Source organism: Vicia villosa, linkage group LG2 (assembly GCF_029867415.1).
Source record: "Vicia villosa cultivar HV-30 ecotype Madison, WI linkage group LG2, Vvil1.0, whole genome shotgun sequence".
Taxonomy (NCBI): Eukaryota; Viridiplantae; Streptophyta; class Magnoliopsida; order Fabales; family Fabaceae; genus Vicia; species Vicia villosa.
The window spans coordinates 16,154,989-16,174,403 of NC_081181.1; the positions used below are offsets into that span (position 1 = coordinate 16,154,989).

At 36.2% G+C, this 19,415-nt stretch overlaps 1 protein-coding gene across 1 annotated transcript; it reads left to right on the plus strand.

The window, feature by feature from the left end:
* The first annotated feature begins 17,006 nt into the window (after positions 1–17,006).
* Positions 17,007–18,950, plus strand: LOC131645950 (putative F-box/FBD/LRR-repeat protein At4g03220). The gene is made up of 3 exons (XM_058916137.1): positions 17,007–17,947; positions 18,040–18,276; positions 18,574–18,950. The coding sequence occupies exons 1-3, from the start codon at positions 17,051–17,053 to the stop codon at positions 18,652–18,654; spliced, it is 1,215 nt and encodes a 404-aa protein (XP_058772120.1). The 5' UTR covers positions 17,007–17,050; the 3' UTR covers positions 18,655–18,950.
* Positions 18,951–19,415: the final 465 nt, after the last annotated feature.

Consider the following 19,415-nt stretch of genomic DNA (forward strand, 5'->3'; position numbering starts at 1 on the left):
CCATTTTATGGGGTTTTTAGTGTTGTGAATAAATCAAATCCTCCAAAACCCTCCTACCCAAAATCTTTTTATTCCTTTCACTCAATTCTTCCTATTTTCCAAAGCCTTCCCCTCCCTTCCCCTCCAAACTCCCAAACAAAGCCAAATTGAATATGGATGAGGCCTCATAATCTAATGTTGAGATGGAATGGCCGAAAAATATGTGTCACTTCCTGCATGTTATTTACTGTGTTGGTGGTCTTGATTGCACCATCAAGTAATATTTAGTTAATTTGGATTGTTGAGTTGTGTTGTGATGTTGAATTGAGATGTGCTACTTTTCCCATTGCAATGTGGCTTTTAGGTCACTATTTAGGAAAACTGTGAGCAACAACCAGTGGTAGATATGCAGTTTATTTTCAAAGTTTTGTAAACATGAAGTTCTCAGAAGAATAGAATGATATTTCAATTACAACTTTCAACAATATAAGATAAAGTTGAATATTTTTTAATGTCTTTTTATTTATGCATGGTCTGCAACTAAATTTAAATATATACATCAATGTCTTTCTTAGTTCCATGTCTTCAAAGCAATTAGCAAGAATATATGGAAAGATGAGCATACTTGTGAATGAGTGTGTGTTTAGACATTTCTATTTCTTTTGAAATTAATCTTGAATGCATACTGACTCATTCCCTTTCTACAACAAATGATTTTAGTTTTAAGCATTTTAATTTTTCAACATAGTTTTAACATTAAAGTTCATGGTTGTAGTCATAAAATGTATGTACTTATTTCATGTAACAGAATGCTTCTACTTCTCATCATATTTCTACAGCAAACTTAACTGAACCATCATCACTTTTGCTTCATTTCGAAGCATTTTAGTTATAAGCATTTAACTTATTAAACATAGTTTTAACAAATTAGTTCATGGTTGTAGTCACAAATTGAACTTATTTCTTCATCAACACATAGCTTTTACCATCACTAAACATTGTCCCTTATTTATAGCTTGAACTTATTTCTAAGCATTTGACTTATTAAACATAACTTTGACCATATTGCCAATAAGTACATCTCACACCATATTATTACATCTCAATTTTGTCCAAGTAACTACCACCAATTCAAATTGGACTTTTATCTTGTATCTTTAATTTCAATTTTTTGGTGTAAATTAAATTCAAAAATAGTTATATATTTTAATTGACTTTTTTAGTTCTTCACATAAAAGTAAAAAAGAAATTTCTTTACCCACCTTCTTACTTTCTTGGCCACTCCTGGTGAAATTCCCAAAATACTCCCTGTTTCGGAAATGCATTTCCGAAGTCATTTATTTTATGAAAAAAAAGGTGGTTTCGGAAATGTACTTCCGAAAACGTGTTTTTTTTTATGAAATGTACATTCGAAATAATGTTTTTTTCCAGAAAAAAGGTGAATTCGGAAGTTCATCTCCGAATTCACCCCCACTTCCAAAATAAGGTCTGGGACAGAAGAAAAATAACAAACAACAACGATTCGATTTATTTAACGAATGAAGATTACATCGATCACGTTACATAAGATTAAAGTTACATATTGTTAAACACGGGTAGGTGAGGATGAGTCAACATTTTGATAACGTCGACCCCCGATCTTTGAAGTTTCGCATCCAACTCGATCGTACCCTTCGAAGAAAATCGGTCGAAAGTTGTCCACAAAACCGCTAAATCTTCGTCATTCTTGACCTCGAATGGTGTGAACTCAACGTCTCCGTCGTCGTTGAACGATGGCGAGCGGTACTCAAGCTTGACAACCTTCTGATTTTTTGGATATTGCAATAGCGTGTTGAGCGACGTTATCAAATCCGCAAACGGCATGTCGCGCGAGAAGCGGAATTGGAACGACATCGGGTAGCCACTGGTGAAGTAGACGAATTCTAGGTGGGGGTAGGTTTGTGTCATTTGTGTTTTGCGGTGTGAAGAGGATGAAGAATAGTGTGTTGTATTTATAGACTTATTGGAGTAATAATGGCCCAACAAATCTTATCCTGCATTCAGTGGACGTTTCGAAAATGAACTTCCGAAATTGGTTTGAAAACATGTATAATTCGAAAGTTCATTTCTGAATTATGCAGAAATAGAGGTGAATTTCAAATTTTGTGCGTTGCATTCTATTTTGGGTTAACAATACCAAATGCATACAAAATAGGCATAAAATAGGCAATGACAACATAAAACATACTTATATTATATATGTATTGAATCGGTCCGATTTTACATGGTAAGCGACAATACATACAAAAAAAGACACGCACCGGACATTACAAACAAAAAACGGCCCAGTAAAAACTAAATTTCGCCGAACCAATCGGTGGCGCCTAAATCTAAAATAGGTATGTTCTTCGACCGCTCTCTATTTTGCTCACGCTCTTGGCTCATCATTTCTTCATACTCCGCCATTCTTGAAATGAAAGGATTCGGCCAAGTCTCCGCCTTATTTGAATGATGTGTCGTTCATTGACAAGAAGTAGCTGGTATAGGACAACCCAGTTTCAAAAAAACTTGCACGAAGTGGCGCAATCTTAGATACCTAATACATATGATGCGGCTCGACGGGTCCAATGGCGGTCGACTATGAAGTGGAAAGAATGTCTCACATAGTCCAAATCTAGTCAAATCGACACACACCCGATCGTATGCACTTGCTATTAGATGGCCCATATCGGGGAATGATATCCACTTCGAAACCGGGGCGACATCGGTAAGTGATGGAACAAGTGAATCATGAAGTTTCTCAAAGTTTTCTTGATTTTCATAGAGTCGACCGTAGATGTCCCGATGTGAAGTCAACTCCGAAAGAAGTTCTCGTCGAATTAAAGTGTGATTTTCTTCCCCTTTACCGAGCAAATCCGCAACGGCCCGGTATCCACAATTACCGTCGCCTCCAACATCAACTATGTTATCGATATATCTGTGCATAAAAAGTGGCATCTCATCAATGTAGATCATGGGTGATTTTTTGATAGGCGGTGTGTGAGGCGGCTTTGAAATACGGGCTCCTTTGTTACCACTACACTTGGACTTTGGTGTCGGTGAATCCGGGAACAATGCATCAACATGTTCAAAGTAGGAATGAGATCGTTTTGTTGATGTGTCTTCTTATGTATTTTTCGACTTTTTCGGTGTAGATTTCGTTTTAACCGGTTGAGATGGCAGTTTCAAATCGGTGGTCTCCGGAAATGCAATTTTTCGCAATTGTTCTTTTATGTGCATTTTCATTGTGTCATCCACTTTAGCAAACTTATCCATTATCACTTCCAACTCGTCGGAGATGGTGATTTTGGAATCATTTTCTTTCGGCGGGTCAAAATCATCAAAACGGAGCTTCTTCCAATGGTCGATTACCTCATCCACGCGTATAGGTGAATTCAACTTCATTTATTTAGAAAGTATACAAGCACATGGAAGGACGTATGTCTTTCTAATGGTGCCCCCACATTTAGAACTACCCGGACCCTTTGTCTTCGCCCGCTTCGCTTCATGAAACATAAAATTCAAACCCGACCGGGATATGTTGTAAATCAATTGCGAGAATAAATTTTGGCCCTTAAACCGGTGTTCCATAACCGTCTTTCTCCGACCAAACGATGTTTGAATTTCATTGTGTTGATTTTGGAGCATTTGGTTCATGGTGTCCCATCCCCGACACAAATCTCCCTTGCTATCACCCAACCATCTCTTCAACACCGCATGTGCGGATTCAACTCAGTTAGTCGTGGTGCAACCAAGATGTCATACTCGATCCGTCCAAGCACAAACAAATTTTTCCTTTACTTTGTCAAGGATGGTGGATTCGACATAATGACAAAAAGTCTTAATGGAAACGCACAAAGACCTAAAATGTACCAATTTCTCGGTATACAACTCTTCGAAGTGTGCATCTAAGATCTCCCTCCATGCGACCATAATCCTATCCACCACAACACCGACTTTAATAACTTTACCGTTTTCATCTGGCCTATGTTTTGTCCCAACCGCAGGTTTGAGCTTACTTCTCACGTTGCACGTTATGTGATACCGACAAAGTAATGCGGTCGATCTCGGGAAGACGGTATCGACCACATTCATCAAAGCATTGTCCCGGTCGGTAACAATGACATTTGGCATAACCCTTTGATCAACCACCAAAGACTTGCATATTCCCAAAGCCCATGTAAAGTTATCTTCTTTTTCACACTCCAAAAAAGAAAACCCGACCGAATATGTCTTGTCCGTTGAGGTCACACCGACAATCTCTAGAAGAGGAAGCCTATACTTGTTGGTCTTGTACGTCGAATCCATCACAAGAACGGTTGGAAATGTGTTGAACAATTTGATACTTTCGAGATGAGTCCAAAAAATGTCACGCACCGTAACTTTGTCCTCGGATGTTCGGAAGCTTGACACGTATTGGTTATCGCCTAATAGTTTCAAAAGTTGTTGCATTTCCGACAGAGGGCCCATTTTCAAGACTTTAAAATTGTGTCGTTCATTGTAAACTTGCTTGATATTTGAAACGCTATCCGGTTTTTTCCGCTTCAAGTCGGCAAGTATGTTGCGAGGCGCCACTTTGACTATTGATAAATTTGAAATCACATTCTTCTCTTCGCGGGACAAACGACATGCCATTGGATGTCCGTGTAACATGGCATCCAAGGCATGATTACGAATTCCACAAATGACGCTTAAATGCCACAATTCTTCAACCCTCTGAGTCATGCGCAACTTAAATGGACACCCACACTTTCTCGATCCCGTGCCTTCGTGTTTTAACACCCGGTTCGTTTGTACATAACTCCCACCCCTCTCACAATTCAAAATGACAAAAGCTTTCCGTCTACTATTTCCATTGTCAGACCTTAAAATAACAATGCCAAATCCAAGTTTACTAGCTTCGCTACGAACCCAATCAAGCAATTGTTCACGACTAGCGAAGCTCTGATCATTTGTAAATTGTTGTCGTACATCTACTGCATCGATCATCGATTTAACATTGATAACCGGATCGCTATTAACGTTGACAACTTCCGCAACTACTACGTCATCGTGCACAATGTTGTCCGGATGCACCATACCTAACATATGCAAAAATTAGCAAAATTGGCCAAAACTGTTTTTTTACTGTCAGGGATGATTTCGGAAGTACATTTTCGAAATTTGTTAGGTAACATATTTAAGAAATGCACTTCCGAACCATCGCAGTTTCCATCACAAATTTCATCAATCAATGTAGTGAAATAGGGAATGAAATGAGAGATGTTTACCTCAAATTGTAGCTTTCTATGCTCTCTTTAACGTGATCAACGGTTTGAAACTTGATTTTGAGACGAAAAATGGTTTGATTTTGATGGAAGTTTTGGAGAGGGTTTGGGTTTGTTTTGGAGAAAAATGATGAAATAGTGAAGGAGGGAAAATTGTATATGCAGACTTTTTTTCGGAAATGAACTTCCGAAATAATATCTGACTGTAAAAAACAACGTATTTTTTGAATTTTCATGCATTTCGGAAATGCATCTCCGAAAACACCAAAAATTTGGTGTTTTCGGAGATGCATTTCGGAAGTCTGAAAAAAATCTAAAAAAAAATTACTTCGGAGATGCATCTCCGAAGCAGGGGCAAATTGGGGTTTTCGCTGGGGGTGACCCCCATAGGGAGGTGGATAAAGAAATTTTCAAGTAAAATTATGAGTTCATAGTCAGTTTGATTGCAATTGAACCCAAGTTGGAGAATCGCAACATCTCTCTCTGAATGCAATTGACAACTCACACTAATTCAGGGTTCAAGGTATTACTTCAAATATGTTATAGCCATACTAGGCTATAGGTGATTTTTTTTTTGAAAAGCAAAAGAACAATTTATTACTTTAGGGCACAAGCCATGCCAAAGCTTACAACATGATCCAAAGCAGCAACATTAACTACACCAGTACATGAATAATAAAAAAACCAGACACCTCTTTATCTAACTTGGATCAAAACCAAGGCATCAACATTAGCTACACCAGTGCATGGATAGGAGCAAACCAGCCACAACCTTTTCTAGATTGAATCAATCCTACACTCCTAATTTGCTAATTACACTGCCACTGAGAGGGCATTACATCATCCCTAAAACCAGAATGGTTAAGAGACCTCCATACATAGGTAGACACCTACTCAATTGTAATAGACGTGAGCTCGTCGCTGTCAAAATACAGGTCATGCATCAGTCTCTACACAAAGCACCAAAAAATAGCCACCTGAATCTAAAGATTACCAAAGCTGCCAAACGAGAGCCGGTACAGCAGCCGAAACCAAATGCCACGCCAGTAACAACACAGCTCCATATCAACAGTTAGATCACTTATTGTTGAGATATGAAACATTTCAAAACCTATAAAAACACACATATTTCTGGCAGCCAGCATCGACATCTCCCCACGAGCTCAAACATATATCAATTAGTTCTCCATCCTAGACATTCTTTTGGTTTTGTCACCCATTGATGAACGCCGTAAGAAAATCCGTTTAGGTTTGCTTTTAGCCACTGCCACGACATAACCTGTATATATTCAATTAGACTGTTTTTGTTGTTCTCCCCGTTACCGAATATCATCTTGTTTCGCCTCTTCCAGATAGACCAGATGCTTGCAAACCATATAACTGAGAATCTTTCTTGTTGAACTCTTCCTCCATTGCTAATACCTATAAATTGAACAAAATTATGTATAGCTGAGTTATGCAAAACAAAAGTAATATCGAGCCATCTTAGGACCTCGCTCCATGAATCCTGGGCTAACGGACATTCGAAGAAAATATGGGCAACATTTTCCTCTACACCACAGCCGTAAGGACATGAATTTTGAGATGCTACTAGGATGCCTCTTTTTACTAAATTGTCTTTGGAAGGAATTCTATTGCGCCAAATTCTCCATACCAAAACCGAGACTTTGAGCGGTACCAACTTGTTCCACGCCATAGCCATCTCCCTATCTTCCTCATCAACAATGTTTACCCCTTTCATGATCTCATAATACGCTTCATTGACATTATACCCATTCTTGTACCAACTCCATTTATCTCTAGTGTTATCCGTCAAAGAAACCCTTGGAATCCACATTTTCATTTCCTCCTCTAACCTTACATTCCCCTCATCTAGAATTCGGTTCCATCTTCCGTTCCATATCAGCTCTCCATTTTCATATTTTGTTAAATCACCCAACCTACAATCCTTATCCACAACCAGCATATACAACTCCAGATACATACTCTTCATGCTTTTTCCATCCGCCCACGGATCTTCCCAAATTGATGTCTTCATCCCGTCTCCTACTTTTCTAGATAGCCTATTATCAAACCAACCATTCCCATATTTTCCCACCTCCTTATCCACGTCCGACAGGTCTCTCCACCACAAGGATTTAAGTCTCACATTCTTGGTTCCTCTAACTCCATCACCTCCGTATTTACATTTCAAAACCTTAACCCAAAGCGAGTTTTTTTCCGTCAAAAGTCTCCATTTCCATTTACCCACCAGGGCTAAGTTGAATGCTTTAATATCTTTTATTCCCAACCCCCCTATCTTCCTTCCTTCTGCATACCATATCCCATTTCACCCAATTTACTTTCTTTATCTCTAACCCACCACCCCATAAGAAGTTCTTGAACAGAGATTCCAATTTGGCTATGAGACCTTTTGGTGCTTTGAAGAACGATAGGTAGTATACCGGGAGCGCAAGCAGCACATATTTCAACAGGATAATTCTGCCTCCGATAGAAAGATGTTTATTGTTCCATGACGCTAATCTACGTCTTACTGTGTCTATCACGGGTTGCCAAATTCCTTCCAGTCTATGGTTCCCACCGACATAAATCCCTAGATATTTGAATGGAGTTCCCCCAGTCCTGCAATGTAGTACAGACGCAGCCTCCTCCAACCAGCCATCTTGAATATTCATTCCAATTAGGGAGCTCTTATGAAAGTTAACCTTCAGCCCCGACACTAGTTCGTACAATTGAAGTGTTGCTTTAATTGCCCAAATATTACTAGGCTATAGGTGATTCATGTGTTGTATTTGCATTGAAATAATATTGATGCTAGATAAACTTGAACTGAATTGCCTACTGCATGTGTTGTACTTCATAAAATAACCTATGCTCCACATCTATTTAAAGATAGGACCTATGCTTGCTAACAATTACGGTGCCATGTGAAATTTAGCTCAAGTTTATAAGCCTATCTAATTTATAAGCTAGCTGTTCTCAAAATTATTTATCACTATTATCAAGACTGAAATCTATTTAACTTACTACATCTATGATATGAGTGACTATGACATTCTCTTTTCTTTTTTTAACTTACTACTACTTCCAGCTTAATTCTTGCGCCTATGCTAAGACTCTATTTTGCATATTCTGAATTTTGTCATACACTACAGTCGAGGTAAAAAAAATCATTAGTTGCCACCATATCATTTTTTCCACAAGCCATCGTGTTCTCACATTAAGCAAGGAAGAAAGGTTGTTTTGCTTCAAGATACTTCATATTTTTCGGTTACCACTTCCATGTAAGATACAATTCTATTATATAAAATAGAAAAATTATACGATGCTTTCTTTAATCATTGAATTTACTTACTCTTTTTCTACAGCTTTCAATTTGATTACATTACTTAGGCTGCATTATAATTACAATGCTATTGACCATGTTATATGTGTCATGAACTGAAGCAAACATGTGTACAGGAGACCGATGTACCACCGGATACTAAACACCAACCGGATAACATTTGTTATATGCATTTCTCATTCCAGCTTCTAAAAAAAATGGTGGCACAATCGAAATTAACATTGCTTTTATTTTATACTTCTTAATCATCAACTATACCTTATTTCCAAGTATACTTTGCATATATCAGCCCTTTGTCTTATTCATCATTATTATTTGTACCTTTTTAATCTTAAAAATATATGCCTTTGAATATCTCTTGATCTTTTATGTAAACTCTTATTTTCCAACAACACCTTTACCTACAAAAAACATTGTTTATATGAATTTGGAACTGAGTGCAGCATTGTGCACTATGTGCAGGTCCTATGTTTCTATTTGAATATTAGCTTGCTTCAACACCTACTTTTTATCCTTGATTCCCGTGATTTTTCCTTTATCTTTCATGCGCCAGCTAATATAATAGAGTTTTACAGGATGCATGGGTAAAAACTATTTAGTAATATAAAATTATACCGTAAATTAAAAGTTATATTTATATATATTTAGCTGCAAATTGAAAATAAGAATTTCGTGTCTTAAATAAAGACAATTGTTAATTAAAAATATATATAGTTTGCTGATAATGTCCCGTGAGAAAAATAAAATTTTGACATTTGAAAATAAAAATTTTGTGTTTTAAATAAAGACAAATGTTTATTAAAATAAAATATGTATTTTGTTGATAGTGGCTCGTGAGAAAAAAATATATATTTTGACATTTGAAAATATAAATTTTATGTCTCAAATAAATATATATGTTAATTATAATAAAATAGGTGTGAGAAAAAGAAAAATTTAACTGACAATGGTTCATGAGAAAGAGAATTTTTGATATTTTAAAATAAAAATTTCTTGTAAATTTTAAAAATATATTAATTAATATTTTTAATAATAATAAATAAATAAAAATGATTTTATATAATGTAAAATCTATTTAAATACAAATATAAATTTAAAATAAATAATAATAACAATAATTTAAATTCAACTGTATTGAATAATGTTATATAAAAAAAAAGAATTTGTATGATAAAGAAAGAAAGAAAAAAAGGGGGAATTTTAATGTTTGAAAAAAAAGTTTATTGTGAAATTTAAACCACAATGGTTTTACTAAAGTGGTTTTATTGAAGAGAGAGTTAAAAGTTATTTAGAACTGAAGTGTGTTGAAATGAGAGGGTGGTTTGTCCATTAATTTATTACATCTGAAGACATTAGAAATTATGGAAAGATTGAAAAAATAGGTTGATTATGAATAGACCATTTTAATCTTTGTGCTTTGCAAATTTAAAAATAAAAAAGGACATTTTAGGGAATATAGTGGTATCTTTGGCTAGATAGTTGATTACCTTTTCTAAAGTACAACCATACATCACTATAAAGAGTAATTATTTTGTGCCTATCTAAAAGATTTCCTGCTATGCTTTTCTTCGATATCACATGACTTTTTAGAAAATTAGTTCCATCTAAAGTTTGTATAACTTAGTTGCTTCATTGAAATTCCATTAGTTGGGTTTCATTAACATTTATTTTCTGCTTTTTATTCTTATGACATACTATCTTAGTAAAATATAAAATAACTCACCTCTGACTTTTTCACAGTTATACAAACAAAAGTCAATGGTGCTCATGTTTGGAGAAGTCGATTGCCTGCAGCTATTTTGAACTGGACAACTATTTTGAACTGGACAACATACTCAATGGCATGAATTGTGCTCATGGATTTTTTTTTATTTCTATATGCAGTTTTTTGATAATGGAACTTGCTAATTTCATTTTGGTGTTTATGGAACAACACAATTTTCTGGTTCAACAACTATAATTGTTCCAGAACTCAGTCAAAGCACAAATGGTGTCACAGCAAGTACACAACCAACTTGTCATATATTTGCACCTACAAATAATTTCGATTTAGATAGTGATGATAATGAAGAAGTTTCCGACTATGATCCATTCACATGTTTGTATCCCAATATTTTAAATATTTGTCAATTGTATCTCAATACTTCAATAATTATAACATATGAATATATGTCAGCTGTGAGTATCCCAAAACTACAATAGTCTTGAAATCAAGTCCTAGATTTTACAATGACATAACAGTTCTTAATCATGTATTAGATATTGGTACTGTAGAAACTGAATATGTGTGATTGATTTCTATAAGTGATTATTAACATGTTAGTATCCCATATCAGCTACTGTTGTGAAAAACGATACCAATAACAAAGTATAATAGGGAATTAGGGAAGATAAGAAGAACACAAGAATTGGTTATAACTGCTATTCTTTTACTTTCTCTTAAAACAAGATTACAAGTTTACAAGAATAACAAATAATCTCTCTCACCCTAAATTAGGATTTGCAGCTTAGCAATGATGAGAGACTAGTATGCTATTTATAATAAAACCTAACATACTAACTAATGAGCTTTTTCCACAAGGCCCATTACACAAGCCAAGTTAATAAACAAGCTAACTTAACAAATTAGGATTTAAACACTAAAACCTAATTTAACATGATAACAACCTTAGCATCTTCGACACAAGCATGTGAACAACCTTCGACTTCATGCTTAATCCTGTCGAACCAAGAAGCTATCCTTCGACCATACTAGAGTTCGATCCAATATCTCACAAATCTCCACCTTGGACCTAACTCTACAACGTCAAGGGAACAAACTAGCTTTCTTCATGCAGCTTTATCAACTTCATACAGTGGAAAAACTTGCAACTCGACAATGTCTTTGTGATCATATCAGGAGCGTTGTCTTCAGTCAAAACCTTCAGTACTTGGACTTCTCCACGCTCGATTACTCCTCTGATGAAATGCAGTCTCACATCAATATGCTTAGTTCGCTCATGATAGGATGAATTCTTCGACAGGTGTATTGCACTTTGACTATCACATTTAACAGTGATACCTCGACCTTGAAGTTTCAGCTCCTTCGCAAAACCTTCAAGCCACAATGCTTCTTTCACAGCTTCAGTTAGAGCAATATACTCCGCTTCAGTGGTTGATAGAGCAACAACCTTCTGAAGTGTTGCTTTCCAACTAATTGCAGTGCCAAACATAGTGAAAACATATCCAGAAATAGATTTTTTGGAATCCATACAACCTGCATAATCATATTCGACATATCCTTCAATTGTTGCTTTACTATCTTCACCCAAGGCTCCACCATAAATTAAGACTCTATTCAGAGACCCATTTATGTACCTTAAAATCCACTTTAAAGCTTGCCAGTGAGCCTTTCCAGGGTTCGCCATGTACCTGCTTACAAGACTTACTGCATATGCTATGTCGGGTCTAGTACAGACCATAGCATACATCAAATAACCAACTATATTAGCATATGGGATGCTGTTCATATAGGCTTTTTCGATATCGGTATTGGGACACTAATCAATACTCAGCTTGAATTGAGGGTTTGTTGGAGTCACAACTGGCTTCGAATTTGACATACCAAACTTTTCGAGAATCTTTCGTAGATATGCCTCTTGAAATAAGCATAACTTCGACTTCTTTCTATATCTTCGAATGTCAATTCTAAGAATCTTGGAAGCAGCTCCCAGATCCTTCATATCGAACTCCTTATTGAGTTCAGCCTTCACCCTCGTCACATCTTCAACATTGTTGCTTGCTATGAGAATATCATCCAAATAAAGCAACAAAATAACAAATGAATTACCAGGTCGAAATCTGAAGTAAACGTAGTGGTCGAACTGACTTCTAATGAAACTTATGCGTGCCATGAACTTGTCGAATCTCCTATTCCACTGTCGAGGAGATTGTTTCAGCCCATACAAATATCTCTTTAACTTGCACACACAATCTTCCTTCCCCTTTTCGACATACCCTTCAGGTTGCCTCATCAGGATCATTTCATCTAGGTCACCATACAAGAACGTAGTCTTCACATCCATTTGTTCCAGTTCAAGATCGAAATGTGCCACCATGGCAAGCAACATTCGAATGGACTTATGCTTCACAACAGGAGAAAACACATCATTGAAGTCGACACCTTCTTTCTGAGTGAAACCCCTTGCAACTAACCTTGCCTTGTATCTTTTCGACGTCACTCCTTCAATTCCTTCCTTAACTTTGAAAATCCATTTACAGCTGACTAACCTTGCCCCAGTAGGTTTCTTGATCAGTTCCCAAGTATGATTATCATGAAGAGATTTTATCTCATCATCCATGGCCTTCAGCCATTCAGTCTTATTTTGACTCCTCATAACTTCCTTGCAGTCTTTAGGTTCTTCGTCTAGAACCTCACTTGCAGAGATTAAGGCATAAGCTATAAGATCTGCATATCCAAGTCTCTGAGGTGCCTTGGTGACTCTTCTCGACCTATCTCTCGATAATAGGTAGTCATCGTCAGTTTCCTCAACTTCCTCTTCATCTTCTGCTTCTTCTTCGACTTCATCAGGGATATGCAATTCAGCATCAACATGCTCCACCTCAACAGGAATCTCTACCTGTTCCAACTCTTCGTCAGATGTTTCTGTACTTCGACCAACATCATCAATTTTCTTAAAATCCATTTCAGCTTCATTGAAAACTACATCTCGACTGGTGATACACCTCCTGTGACCTGGCTCTAGGCACCATAGCCTATAAGCTTTGACTCCTTCAGGGTATCCCATGAACATGCATTTTAGAGCTATAGGTTCGACCTTGTCTTGCCTAATGTGAGCATAGGCTACGCAGCCAAACAGTCTCAGTTTGTCGAGATCTGGTGGATGTCCCGACCAAACTTCTTCAGGTGTCTTCATATCTAACGCTGTCGAAGGACATTTGTTTATCAGATATGTTGCTGTTGAAACAGCCTTAGCCCAGAACACCTTCTTTAACCCCGCACTAGTCAACATGCATCTGACTCTCTCCAAAATAGTTCGATTAAACCTTTCAGCCAAACCATTTTACTGTAGAGTACCTACAGTAGTTCTGTGCCTTGCAATACCAGAGGCAGCACAAAAACTGTCGAATGCCTCATTGCAAAATTCAAGGCCATTGTCGGTTCTCAACCTCTTGACCTTTCTGCCAGTCTGATTTTCAACCAGAGTCTTCCAACTTTTTAAATTCTCAAAAGTTTCATCCTTAGTCTTCTGGATGAATACCCATAATTTTCTGGAATAATCATCTACTATGGATAGAAAATACCTTGCTCCTGAATGTGATGGACACCTTGCAGGCCCCCAAAGATCAGCATGGATGTAATCAAGGGATCTATGTGTTCTTTGTTTTCCTTTGTTGAACTTCACTCTGCAAGATTTTCCAAGTACATAGGGTTTACAAAACTTCAGCTTTTCGACTTTGTCTCCACCAAGCAGATTTTGTTTCCCTAATTCGACCAGATTTCTGTTTTCGACAAAGGTTTCATGGATGCAACATTTGTCGAACCACTTACAACTTCAGCCTCAAGGGTATACAAGCCTTATTTCTTCACGCCTCTCAAAACTTCCTTCGAACCCTTCATGACTCTTAGGATACTTTTCTCTCCTTGGAAAATATATCATTTCTTGTCGAATTCACCAAGAGAAAGTAGATTTCTCTTCAAATCAGGAACATACCTGACTTCAGTCAACAACCTTATTGACTCATCATGGAGTTTGAACCTCACAGATCCAACACCTGCAATCTTGCAAGCCTTGTTGTTTCCCAGCAATACTGATCCACCATCTTGATCACATAATTCCTCAAATAAGTCTTTGTTTGGAGTCATGTGCCAAGTGCAACCTGAATCCATAATCCACTCTCTTCTCGAGTCACTGCTTGAAACCACAAGAACATCAGATGATTCGAAATCATCTTGAACAATGGATGCATTGCCATTATCCTTACCTCCATGATCTTTCAGGCGTTCAGGGCACACCTTTCTTGTGTGACCCTCCTTCTTACAATGATAGCATCGAATGCCAGATGCTTCGCCACTGTAAGACTTCGACTAAATTTTGCCCTTCTTCTTGTCAAACTTACCATCCTTTCGTAAGTGTTTTCCTTTAACGGCCAAACCTTCGCTAACAGTTGAAGGTTTATGCTCCTTTCGTTTGTTCAAGTCCTTAGAATACAGGGCTGATTGAACTTCTTCAAAGGTCAGTGACTCCCTTCCATACAGGAGAGTTTCTTTGAAGTGAGCATGTGATCGAGGCAAAGAACACAATAGTAACAGCGCTTGATCTTCATCATCGATCTTCACATCAATATTTTCAAGATCAAGAATCATCTTGTTGAACATATCAAACTGCTCAGCCAACACTTTGTCTTCAATCATCTTGAATGAATACAAAGCTTGCTTCAGGTAGAGTCGATTTACCAGCGATTTGGTCATATACAAACTTTCAAGTTTCACCTATAACCCTGATGCCGTCGTCTCCTTTGATACCTGCCGGAGAACCTTATCACCAAGGCTCAACAAAATTGCGCTGTGTGCTTTCTCGATCATATTCGTCTTCTCTGCTGCCGTCAATTCTGCATTAATGACTGCCTCTCCCTTCAACGCTTCCAAGCAACCCTGCTGAACCAGTAGGACTTTCATCTTCAAGCGCCACAGACCGAAATCATTCACTCCGATGAACTTTTCAATCTCATACTTTGTTGAAGTCATCTTCTCCACGCTCAACGCACCAATTTGTTGTGAAAAACGATACCAATAACAAAGTATAATAGGGAATTAGGGAAGATAAGAAGAACACAAGAATTGGTTATAACTGCTATTCTTTTACTTTCTCTTAAAACAAGATTACAAGTTTACAAGAATAACAAATAACCTCTCTCACCCTAAATTAGGATTTGCAGCTTAGCAATGATGAGAGACTAGTATGCTATTTATAATAAAATCTAACATACTAACTAATGGGCTTTTTCCACAAGGCCCATTACACAAGCCAACTTAATAAACAAGCTAACTTAACAAATTAGAGTTTAAACACTAAAACCTAATTTAACATGATAACAACCATAGCATCTTCGACACAAACATGTGAACAACCTTCGACTTCATGCTTAATCCTGTCGAACCAAGAAGCTATCCTTCGACCATACTAGAGTTCGATCTAATATCTCACAGCTACATTCCTGAAATCAGTTCTTAAGTGATAATACAATGAATAATCATTTACAATATATTGAAATTGTAGAGACTGAAGATGTGTGTGTGATTTCAATAGATTATATGTTTACACTATGTCACATAATTTTTGATGGATTATATATTGTGCCATGTGTTTACTAGGATTCATAGCTAAACCTTTTCTGGTTTGTTATGTTTGTTCACATAATAAATTGGCCCTTCAATTTAACACTTTCAATATATGTTATTATCTCTTAGGTTTAAGACTTTTTAGTTTACTGCACAACTTCTTTTCTACAAATATTATGTTACTACCTCTTAGATTTAAGACTTTTTAATTTATTATCACTAAAATTATCAATTTATTATTGTATTATAAGAAAACAATGAAATTGATATTTGTAAATTTTACCAATACCTTTAAATTTTATCAATAAAATTCACTATTTTTATGGGTCATTATCACCATAATACATTTTTTTAGATAAATGTTATCACTGAAACTCACTATTTACACGAGCCACTATCACAATAATATTTTTATTTTATTTTAATCAATAAAATATTTTTAAATATTTATAATTATTAGACATATTAGATTTATTATGTTGGTGATTTGTTAAATATTTCTTTTTAAATATTTTTATTTATTAGTAATTTTATAATAATAATTATATATCAACAACAACCAAATCTTACCGAATGATCTAAAATATGAATGAACTTACCCGTGCATAAATACGAATGAACTTATCCGTACGGATGCACGAGTCTTCTAATAATTTATTTTAATAATATTTAATTTAAACAAAGAATGCGAAGACATGTACATATTTGTTTGTTTCGTTAGTCATTTCGTGTACTATAGCATTGCTCATAGACAAAACACATTTTATCTCACAATATGTTTGATTATATTGTAACAAAGTTATATAACTTGTAACTACAACTTACTTGTATAATGACTATGTGTAAAAATTCGAAACACATTGCCTCAAGTTGGGCCAGAAAACTGATGGTTTTAAGCTAGAATTGGGTGTAAGTTTGAAAGGCCCATAAACTGATCATATATATATATATATATATATATATATATATATATATATATATATATATATATATATATATATATATATATATATATATATATATATATATATATATATATATATAAGAGAGAGAGACAGCAATGATGGTTTTATGTTGAAGTGAAACAAACCCTAAAACATGTGGACTGATGAAAGTAAAGACAGATTCGGCGATCTGCCAGATTCGGCTGTGTTTGACATCCTCTCCTATCTGAAAACCAAAGAGGCCGTCCAAACTTGCATACTCTCCAAAAGATGGAACAATCTCACAAACAATCTTCCAATCATAACTTTAGATTGTGACCAGTTCAAATCTCTGGACAGTTTCGAGAGAGCATTATCTCAAATTCTATCTGTTCGCAACGAGTTCGACGACGTCCTCGACACTCTAGATTTGGCCCTCACCGAATTTGATTCCTATGATGATTTCCCTCAGTCGACCGACGAAGTCTTCAAACGCATGGTAAGGTATGCCCTTTCACATAGTGTCCGGCGATTACGATACCCTATCACCTCTCATATTAATCCATTCCCACCTGTATTTTCATCTCAGACTTTAACCTCTCTTGACCTTTCTGTTCCCGGTCGTTTTCTACAACCCACTGTAGTAATTTTATTTCCGACTCATTTGAATTTGCCATCATTAACCAACTTGACTTTAACATCTTTTGGATTTGGCCCTGACGACGACGGTTGTGCTGACCCCTTCGCTGCCTTTAACAAGTTAAATACTTTGACCATTATATATTGCGGTGTTGTTAATTCACCATTTCGAGGAGGAATCTATAGGGGGGTTGATTATAATCGGTCATTAAAACTCCGCATATCTCCACCCAGTCTTTGTACCTTTGCTTTTACCGGTAATATAAGTCTAGAACTATGTCTCACCCATCCTTGTTCTCTTAAACACCTACACATTGATGCTGAAGGCTTTGATGATTCCTCTCTCGTCCAAGACTATTCTGCACTCCTACTCACCTGGTTGCAAGGCTTTCCTAATATCACATCATTGACACTCTCTTCTAATACTCTGCAGGTTCCTCTTAAATATTCATGTCTTACTATTCTTATTTTCATTTCTCTTAAATATTCATGTCTTACTATTCTTATCTAATTTCTCTTGCACAGCTTCTATCTCTTGTTCCCGGTTTATTCAAGGTTAAACTTACTTCCTTGTATAACTTGGAGTCACTCCAAGTACAAATGAAACCGCTGTCATCCCAATTGTACACTATTTTGTGTTGCGGTGAGTTCATGATACCAGGCGTGGAGCTCTATCAAGCTACAATCGTACCTGATGGAGTAGTTGACTGTTTGATTCAAAACTCACCCTCAGCAAATGTTACCTTCATACCATATAATAAGGTCAAGTGTGATTTGATTATGTTTTTACTTTTATTTTTATTTACTTTTAAGTCCATTTGAAAATAGACTAGACCTGATAGAGACAAGTTATTAACAAATATTTTGAATTTAAATAATACCTCAAGACGGAAGTTGATTCATGTAGCCCACTTTATTAAGTGGGATTAGGCTAGGTTATTCTTGTTGTTATAAGTCTTTAAGTCTGAATTCTTAATCAAGTTCTTATGAGTGATTTTGATTTGCAAAATGATAGTTACTACAAGTCCTTAATAGTTTTAAATTTTCAATTGGCGCCAGATCCAAGATCCAAGAGAAGTTAAAATGAAAGATCCTCGTAGGAGACGCCGACGCCGCGGTCGAAAAGCTAAACAAATTTGATATGCTAAAGAAGAGACCAAAAGTAAATGGAGGCCCTATAACAAGAAATATGTGGCTTTGTGGAGCAACTGAAATGCAAGAATGGTAACTATGCTTGATAAATATATGGCTTTGTTGGAATCAAAAGTGTAATCTCATTACCAAACCAAACGTCCATCGTCCTAAATAACAAATAATGTACATATTGAGGAAATGGGTAGGACAAATGAGAATAGTCTTCCCCAACATTCTAATTTACTTATTTTACTCTCAACTTGTATCATTTTGCTATACTCTATACAGTTAATTTGGCTTTTGATATAGCTAAAACCAGAACTTGATCACAATTGCGGCTACAATTGTCCGGATTTTTTTAATATCAAGATTTGTGATGCGACTACAACTGACCCTGCTCGGCGACTGCAATCGCTATGTAAGACCTTGCTCGGCGACTGCAATCGCTATGCAAGACCTTGCTCGGCGACTGCAATCGCTATGTATTATCATCTTCTTTCAAGTTACCTTAACATTGTAACATGATCCATATTTATAGTACATGACCAATAAAAACCATTAACTCAAGGAATACACAAAGGTTAGGAACTTAATTTATAGGAGTTAAGGAATATAAAAAGATTGGGGAAAATGAACATCCACATCTATTACTATTATTCATAACACTCCCCCTTGGATGTTCATTGATGATATGCCTCGTTAAAACCTTACTAGAGAAAACCCAGTGGGAAAAATTTAGTGAAGGAAAAAGAGTACAATATCCTTTG

What these genes read in the sequence shown, in the direction of transcription:
- LOC131645950 (XM_058916137.1), top strand. Translation starts at nt 17,051, where the DNA reads ATGTGGACTGATGAAAGTAAAGACAGATTCGGCGATCTGCCAGATTCG. An exon ending in TCTCTTCTAATACTCTGCAG is followed by an intron (nt 17,948 to 18,039) that starts GTTCCTCTTAAA and finishes TCTCTTGCACAG; the next exon opens with CTTCTATCTCTTGTTCCCGG. An exon ending in CCTTCATACCATATAATAAG is followed by an intron (nt 18,277 to 18,573) that starts GTCAAGTGTGAT and finishes AATTGGCGCCAG; the next exon opens with ATCCAAGATCCAAGAGAAGT.